Here is a 9,317-nt window from a genome sequence, read left to right on the forward strand (position 1 = left end):
CTTCCTCTGGCATACCTACACTGACACAAGATGAAGATTCAGGCTACCCATGCCAATCACTCCATTACTCACCGGGCTGGACAACAGATTTCACCCTGTCCACCCCCAGACATGACCCTAGAGGGGCTTTTCCAGGGAATCCCGAGTACTGACTCTCTGGAAAGGTCCTGGCTGCACAGCCAGTGCTGGGAGGGAACAGCTGTGCTGGGTATGGTCAGCCACTGGCCCTAAAACTGCTGGCATGGGGCTCCCCCCAGGCCCAAAGGAGGTGCCAAGGCTGGGTGCAGGCAGGAGCAGCTGGGATGGTGGCAGGGCTGACATGGACTGCATGGATGCTGCTTCAGCACGGCCATGGGAAAGGGGTGGGAATCCTATTATCTAGATAAAGGAAATCAGATAAGAGGGCTTTAAATGGAAATTATTTTCACCAGTACAGATGTCCCTAGGGACCAAATTCAGCTGCTAATACAATTTGGCCAAGAGGAATAAACTGTATTGATCTTGAGAGCTCAAATGCTTGCTGAGACAGTCCTTCTAGAGAATTACAGTATTTATTTCCTGCATCACTGTCAGCAAAAGTATAACAGTGATTACAGCCCCGTGACTTTCTGCACACACCAGTTAACTTCACACTCATCTCTTGCTTCAGTTCATAATTACTCTTTTTTTAAAAAATCCCTGATCAGTTTGTGTCACACAAACATCTTGAATTATACTGTCTTTGGTCACTTCACACCTCAAGTTTTAGCTTTCTGTGACTGTCACAATAAAGCTCATTCTGTAATTGTTCCACAGCCACCCAGCTCTCCCAGGATGCTGCTGTTTCCCAGCCTGACCTGCACACGAATTCTTGCCCATCCCTGCAGTTCAGCAGCCCAAGAGGTACAGCAACATCCTCCCCTAGGGCACACAGATAGATTGTGTCCATGAAAGGGGTTTGCATAGGTGTGAGCAGGGTGTTAATATTTTTGGAGAGCAATAAATAAAGCCATACAGATTTAATTCGATAAGAAAGATCAATGTTGACAGGTAAAACATGGTATTAATAAAATATATCAGGGAATTTTATCACTACAAACCTATTCCAAGGTGATTTACTTGAAGTAAAAAGCTTCAAAACTCTAAGACACTAAGGGTGCTACACATCCCAAAATATGCATTACAGTTATTTGCTGGAATATTTCCACACCACCATACATTCACATCTTACCCATCTTTCCTCATTTCTCTGAGCCTGCTTTTTCTTATCTACAAACTGCCTTTGCCTATTCTGTGGTTTTTCAGTTTCTTCACCTATTCTTTTTCATGTTTATTTGATGTCAGTCTCGACTCCTGAGGCAGAGCCTTCTTGCTGGGACACACACTAATGCACTGATCTCACTCCCTCAGACATTATATCTGAAGATAAATTGGGAAATGAAGATGTAGAGCTGTTGGAAGAGACTGGTTTCCCCAGGCACCAGTTTAGCCTGGATCATTGGATTTACAGCACCAGCACCGCCAACACTGATTTGACTATTAATCCCTGAAGTGCCCTAAGAATTGCAGCATAAATCCAGTGAAGGAGCACTCATATGGCCCTAAAGACCCATAGCGCTTATCCTGCTACTCCATTCATGAAAATTGATCTTCTCATAGTAGCAATGACAACTCAAGGAGCCCATGCTTTGTAAAACCCAGAGATCCACTTGCTGTGGTAACATACTTAACTGCCTGGAGGTCTGTGATACAAACCAGCTGCTGTTCATGCTCAATACTCTGCAGGGACTGGCCCTTTCTCCTTTACACACATCCAGAGAGATCTACTATTTCATTCCCTGTTAGGGATCACTTGAGTACTTTTGTGTCCCACAGCAGCACTCCACAAAATCATCATGTTTCCTATACCCTGCCTCCCTAACTCCCTCCCTAAATATCCTTTACCAAGCAATGCTTAATATCTGCTAAGCCAATATTGCCATGTGACAAGAACATAAACCTTTCCTGTATTTGGAGAATAATCATCCCTGAGCAGAGGACTACAGGAGCTGGGACTGGGCTGGCAGGAAAAGGAATTGGCCACTGTGGTTTCAAGACAATTCTGTGTTGTGAGCAGGACTTTGTCCTGTCCCAGAAGGAAAGAGGCCCTGATGTGTCAGAGCACGTAAATGTCACAGAGAGTGGCATCTTCCTGTGTCTTGACCTTGATTGCTAGAAACATGAGGGCTGATTTTAACCGAAGTTCTGATGTTGCTGGCTGTGCAGTTCCAGGAACAGATCTGTTAACCACTGAGGACAGAGCCAGGCACTGTCTGCTCAGGGCTATGGCTGGAGAACCCTTGTAGGGCAGCATGGGGCTAGGAAAGAACTCTCTACTACTGGGAGAAGCAATGTTGGAGTCAGCGAGTTAGTGAATTCTTCAGAGAGAAATCAGAATGCAGGGACTGAATAAGTGTTAGAGTGAGTTCTGATGTTTTTAGTGAGTAAAAGGCCTCAGATACCATGATAGCAGAGAGCGTTCTGCTGAAGGTTGCAAACATTCTGATATCTTCAGTAGAGGCTCCAAGCCCACAGTAGACAGGACTTAGACATAACAGAGTTATAGTAAGAATATTGCTTACATTTCTTAGATAGAACACGATAGAGTGTATGCATAGTGTTATATGTAACCTGGTGAGCTAAGAAACTAGAATTCTAATAGGTTACTGGGTAGTGGTCTGAGCTTGCATCTTAGCTTGTTGGAGAAATCCTATATAAGTGTGTATTCAGAGAGTTGTTGCTTTTAGCCACTTGCTTCTAGCCATTCACTTATTACCACTGTTTTTGCCATTGCTTGCCATTGCTTTTTGCTATTGCCTGTTGAGATTGATGTACTTGGTAATAAGATGTGCTTTGTAATAAATTACCTTTGTAACTATTAGCTGCTTTGCTTATTTTAAGATAATCCGACGAAGTAAGAGCCTAAGAGCTCAGAGTGTGAGCTTATAGAGCTCCAGGAGAGTGGTGCCTTAGAGCACCCTGGGGATCAGAAAGAGCCCCCACATCTAATGCCACAACTGGTGGCAGATTAAAATCTGCCACAAAGCGGGATGGGAAGAACTTCAGCAGGGGCGGAGAGGAGCTGTGCCTGCCACGGCCCCCGGAGCCTGGGCGGCGGCTGGCTCCAGCGCCGCACCGGTGAATCTCGGGGCGAAATGCACAACAAACGCGGCGGCACAAGCGGCGGTGAGGAAAGGGCAGGCGCAAAGGCGAAATGCGCACCCGGCACCCGGCTGGAGTGCCTGCGGGGCGAGAGGAACGAGGAGAGGCAGGGCAGGCTGCCCTGGCGGTGCCCGGGCCCGGCGCTCGCTGCGGGAAGCACAGCGACATGTCAGCGCTCCCGCACCAGCCGCGGCTGCTCGGGTCCAGGGCCACAGGAGGAGCTGGCCTTGTTACACACGGCATGACTGGCAGGGCTTTTTAAAAATAAACTTCTCCGCGATAGTAGATGAGCTGTCTGTTGCTCAGTGTCTCCCAGCTCAGAGAATTTATTAGTGCAAGAGCAGCACACCACAGCCAATTACTACAACGACAGCCCTCACGGAGCCCGCGGCGGCGCCGCCTTGTGGCCAGGCCGGGCAGCGCCGCTGTGCGCATGCGCGCCCCACTCGGTAACGTCATCGGCCCGCGCCGGCTGCGCGAGACGCCATGGAGGGTGAGGGGACAGGGGAGAGAGGGATGGGGAAAAGGGACGGGGGAGAGGGAGAGCGGTGGAGGGTGAGGGATGCGGGGTGAGGGGGGAGCGGTGGAGGGCTGGCGCCAGTGGGCGATGGAGGATGAGGGATGGGTGAAGGATGCAGGGCTGTGGAAGGTGAGGGATGCAGGGCGGTGGGAGGTGAGGGATGCAGGGCAGGCGGTGGAAGGTGAGGGATGCAGGGCTGTGGGAGGTGAGGGATGCAGGGCGGTGGAAGGTGAGGGATGCAGGGCAGGCGGTGGAAGGTGAGGGATGCAGGGCTGTGGGAGGTGAAGGATGCAGGGCTGTGGGAGGTGAGGGATGCAGGGCGGTGGGAGGTGAGGGATGCAGGGCGGTGGGAGGTGAGGGATGCAGGGCGGGCTGTGGAAGGTGAGGGATGCAGGGCGGTGGGAGGTGAGGGATGCAGGGCGGGCGGTGGGAGGTGAGGGATGCAGGGCGGTGGGAGGTGAGGGATGCAGGGCGGGCGGTGGGAGGTGAGGGATGCAGGGCTGTGGAAGGTGAGGGATGCAGGGCGGTGGGAGGTGAGGGATGCAGGGCGGTGGGAGGTGAGGGATGCAGGGCTGTGGGAGGTGAGGGATGCGGTGAGCGCCCGCCCGGCTGATCCCCGCCCGGCTGATCCCCGCCCGGCTGATCCCCGCCCCGCTGATCCCCGCCCCGCTGTGCCTTGCAGAGCAGCTGTACCGCCGGCTGCCGCCCGAGGAGAGCGGGGAGCTGCGCCTGCAGGTACGGAACGCCGTGCCGGGCACTGCCTGGCCATTCCCACTCCCGCACGACCTTTAAACCCCCTCAGCCACCGCTGGGCCGGGGGTGGGTTGGGTCCCCGGTTTGCCCTGTATATCCTGCTCAGAACTTGCCTTTTCAAACAAAATGCACAAAAAGGGCTTTTCCTCCAAAACGTGAGTCCAAGGGAACATCTTCCTCCACCGAGATCTTGCTGACCTGATGAACCACTGGTCAGCAGCAAGTTCTAGTTTAATTAACATGTGTATTTTAAAGTGTCCTTTCGCATGTCTTTAGCCCCAGGACTCAGAAAAAGCCAAGACATTTGTACATGGCTTCCTGAAGCGTAGCATGCCCAAAATGAAAGATGAAGATATCCAGGATATGTTAACTCGGAAAGCTGTTGTTCTGGAGCATTATCCCAAAAAAAAGACCAAGCAAAAGGGGAAGAAGACAAAAGGTTTTACTGCCAAGCAGAGGCGAGAGCTGCGTCTGTTTGAAATTGAACCTGAGCAGCAAAGGTAAGACTTTAAATGCCTTCTTTGTGTAGTAAACTACATCAGAAGTGTGTAAAAGCAGCAGCACATGCATGTGGATAGGAACACCAGTCTGTAAAGTCAGTATGAAACACTACTTGTGGCGGCATTTCAGCATGAGAAAAGAGTTCTCTTATCTGCATATGTCAAAGATTAATTTCTGTTGAGTTCATTTTGTGTGCCTGACAAGAAATCAAACCCAGACACAATCCCCTCTGGTTTCAGTTTGTAAAGTTGGACTGCCTGTGACCAGAGAGTCAAAATTCTGTAAAAGGGTTCCTTGAATTTATCAAGCTGAATGAAGCCCCTGCTTTGCTAACAGAGTAAGCAGGGAGATAAAGGAGTGGGGAAAAAAGAAATTTCTTCAGTCTTAGCCTGGTGCTCTAAATCACATCACTCTTTTGGGCTGGTAGAGAGGAGCATGCTTTGTGCTTGTTTTATAAAGTAAACCAGCTGTTTGGAGTGGGTCACTATTCAGGGTAACTTAAGGTTGTGTAAGTTAAAAATGTCAGTCTTAACTCTGTGGAAATACAGACTACTTCAGTAATCAACCAATAGACTTTTTTATAACTAAATTTTGTATAATGCTTTTAATTTATCTCTTTTTTTTACCACAGATATTCCATCTTCCTCCCACTCCATGAGCTCTGGAAGCAGTACATCAGAGACCTGTGCCATGGACTCAAACCCGATGCGTGTGTAGACATATTTTAATTTTAGTTTGGGTTTTATACAGTAGATACTTTCAGTTTTATTGAGTTACTGCTTAAAACACTGTGGTTAACAGATAAGCATATTGGTACTATTTCACAGAATCACAGAATTATTGTGGTTATAATGGCTGTGGTCATATTTTGAAAATCTGACAGTTCATGTGATTTTTTTTTCCTTCCCCTTCATTCTATTCCCTTCTTCAAGGCAACCCCATGTGATTCAGGGCAAGCTGCTCAAAGCTGATCTCCATGGAGCCATTGTTACAGGTATTCTGTTTGTTTGTAAAACATCATCTGAAACTCAGTGGATGCTCCTGTAGTTCAGGAACGTATTTTTAAAAGTTACTTTATTATAACTTTTATTATTTATTTTTAAATTCCTTTCAGTATCATTAACTCTAGAATCACATAGTTGAGATCATATTTCTCTCCTTAAAAATGCTAATTGCTTTACAACTACTCTTGCAAATCAAGTTGGTTGCAAAGGTTAACTGTACATTTTACCAGTGATTACTGTGACTATATTATTTCAGAATATTTAAATGTTTATGTTTGAAAATGTTTTAAATTATGAGGCAACAGGAGAAGAGCAAATAAAGTGCATCTGAAATTTTCTAATACATACTTCTATTCTTCCAGTTACCAAATCAAAGTGCCCCTCTTATGTTGGGATAACAGGAATCATTCTACAGGAATTTAAACACGTCTTCAAAATTATCACTAAAGAGGACAAATTAAAAGGTATATAAGGCATTCTTTTTCTGCTCTTTTCACATCTTGAATCATAAAAAAATTCCTGAGCACACTCTTCATGTTGTGCCTTTAAGTACATTGGGTTATATCAGTGCTTTTCACTCTTTGCACAGAGTGGCAGAAGTCACCACCCAACACTCAATATCTTACCAAAAACATATCTTATTTGAGATGAGCAATTTTTGAAAAGTGCAGCACTTAAGTGTATGCTCCTGCATGCTCCTGCATGAGGACTCTGCTAATTCCAATTAAATGTAGAGGCTTGGGTTATTTTTCTTCTCTTGGTAAAGAATAAACACCTTGAAATGTGTCAAGGCTCAGATCTACAGGTGAATAACATCCCATGGTATGTCAGTGTATTTCTGTAACAGGGACTTGCATTAGCACATTTTGTTCAGTTTGTGTTCTTTTGCATTTCAGTTGTTCCCAAACTTAACAACGTGTTTAGCTTGGAGCTTGATGGATTCATTTCCTACATCTACGGAAGCAAGTTCCTGCTCAGAGCAAGTGAGAGATCTGCCAAAAAATTCAAGTTGAAAGGAACTATTGACCTGTGATGTCATGGAAAGTCAGAAGCACTCACAGAAATGTCTGCAGTTTTTGCATGTTTTCCTGCAGTTCAAAGAGCAGGTTTTCTGGCAGATGGAAAAAGCAACAGCCATGTGAAATACTTACAAATAATTTCTTACTGAGGAATGAGCAGTGTCTGCTGTCTTTAAGCAGTCTCACTGACTGCTGAAATTGTCTGGTTTTTTTTTTTATTTGTATATAATATTCTGGCTTTTATTAAAGCTATGTGGTTAATATTAACTACTTCTGTTTCAGTTTATAAATTGTAAGTTTGTACAGTGAAAATTATATTTTGTAACTCTGAACTTTGTAATAAATGTTATTGTTACCTTCAGTATAAATTGAGCTTTAGCTGCCTTTTACATGCTTTTACAGTGAGACTGCAGGTGCTGACAACTGCTCTTTATTATCATTGTGTCTGAGTCAATATCAGCCTCTTGACCTGCTGCAGGCAGGTGCAAATAAATTGTTTCAGCAGACAGGTTTTTCCTTGAGTATCTCCCTGGCTGGGGTTGATATTGTTACAGGTACCAGGTGTGTACAATGTAACCAGCTGTTAATGTAAATGTGCATTAATGTATAATGTAACCACACCAAGCCTGCCGTGCAGCCCTGCTGCAGTGCTCACTAACACCCTGATACTTTCAGGTACCTGTGTCAATAAATGCACATTGGCATGGCACAGTGCAGGGAACAGCACAGCCCATAAGAGGAAAGCACTTGAAACTAGAAATTCACAGATGAAAGTGATCCCCATTCAATCTTGTATCTCAATTACCCACAGAATTGCTTTATGAATATTTAACCTCTGTCCACAGAGCTATTGTGCTTTGTCTGTTCTCAGCTCCTTTTTTATTTTTTACTGTTCATTTTTGATTGCCCAGATTACAATCCCTCATTGTCTGGGCAGGTTTGACACATTTGGGAGGTGGAAGTGACCCCTGAATTTAGATTGCTTAAGATTTTTTTTTGTTATGAAAGTGCTTTAAGTGTTGTGGCTTTTTGTTTTATGGTGGCTTTAAGTGTAATTTTCAGGAGCTTTACATCAATTTCACCATCAAATGAAAGACTTGTACCTGGGAAAATTTTTCCCTGTCACCATTCAAGCATTTGTAACCGAGCAGGGTCATTTCTTTAAAAAGAGCACAGCTGTTCTCACACAAGCACTCCCCAAAGAAACTGGGGCTGGGAAGGCAGGCAGAGCATTTGGCTGCACTGGAGGGCACACAAGAGCTCATCACCACCTCCAGCCCCAGTGCTACACAAACACTTCCCTGCCCTCCAAAGCTCCTGATTGCAGATTCTGTCACTGGGTCACAGGGGAGCTGCACCTCCCTGGCACGAGCCCTCAGGCAGAAACCACCTTCACCATTGCTAAATGCATGGACTCACAGAGTGGGCAGTACTGGTGTTCAAGAACAGATCCTTTGGAATCAGCAAATAGAAGCAGTTGGTACAGAAATAAAAATCTTTGTTGCAATTCTATGAAGTATTGCCCTTGAGATGTGGAAAACAGTGTTCTTGCCAGGGACAGATAACAGTCATTTCACACCAACAAGAATTTTTATCTGTGAAGTGAGAGCAATATGTGTTCAAGTTTACAACAATATGTGTTCAAAATAAGTTATTATTTTACCTTGCACCCGTTACTCCTTTCAGTGTTCTCTAAAATTAAAACTCTCAGTTTCCTGTAAGACATCAGAAGGAAAGACAAACAAAGCTGTAGAAGTCATAAATCATAGCAGAAGCTTTCCTTTCAGGACAATGACCTAGTTTTAATTTTGCTCATAGCCTTCAGTGTAACATCTAATTAAGACATCTGTTAAATGCCTATAATATTAAATTAATAGGGGGAAGCTAATAGAACTTTATTGGTATAGTCCTTTTAATTAACATTAAGGAGGGCTTTAATGGAGGGCTGAAAGAGACATTAATGGGGATGCCATACAAATTGGAATTAGGCACAATCATGTCTCATTGTGCTGTGAAGGACAGAACATGTTCTACCATATGGACACATAGATGAACACAATACAACTTCCCTTAGCTACTGGCACTTGCATTTTTTAAACTGCTTCAGCAACCACAAAAGCAAACAGAGCCTGGCAGTGCCCTGGTAAGAGCAAGGGTTTTGATATTTACAGTGAAGAGTGCCAGAGATGTCAAAAGGCTCCCCTAGAATACTCCCAGGCTGATGGCACAGAGAGACAGGTGACATATGAACAATAACAAGAGCTGAGCAGCCCAGGATTCAGGATCCCTTAGTGCAGCTGGTAAATCAGCTGAGAGCCCTTCTGCAATGCCCCAGGTGTT

At 45.4% G+C, this 9,317-nt stretch overlaps 1 protein-coding gene across 1 annotated transcript; it reads left to right on the forward strand.

Annotated features, from left to right (window-relative positions):
• The first annotated feature begins 3,567 nt into the window (after positions 1-3,567).
• POP4 (POP4 homolog, ribonuclease P/MRP subunit) lies at positions 3,568-7,342 on the forward strand. The gene is made up of 7 exons (XM_079316520.1): positions 3,568-3,673; positions 4,383-4,435; positions 4,730-4,953; positions 5,586-5,663; positions 5,887-5,948; positions 6,321-6,422; positions 6,855-7,342. Exons 1-7 carry the CDS (start codon positions 3,667-3,669, stop codon positions 6,989-6,991), a joined length of 663 nt encoding a protein of 220 aa, XP_079172646.1. The 5' UTR covers positions 3,568-3,666; the 3' UTR covers positions 6,992-7,342.
• Positions 7,343-9,317: the final 1,975 nt, after the last annotated feature.

Source organism: Erithacus rubecula (genome assembly GCF_903797595.1).
Source record: "Erithacus rubecula genome assembly, chromosome: 12".
Classification (NCBI taxonomy): Eukaryota; Metazoa; Chordata; class Aves; order Passeriformes; family Muscicapidae; genus Erithacus; species Erithacus rubecula.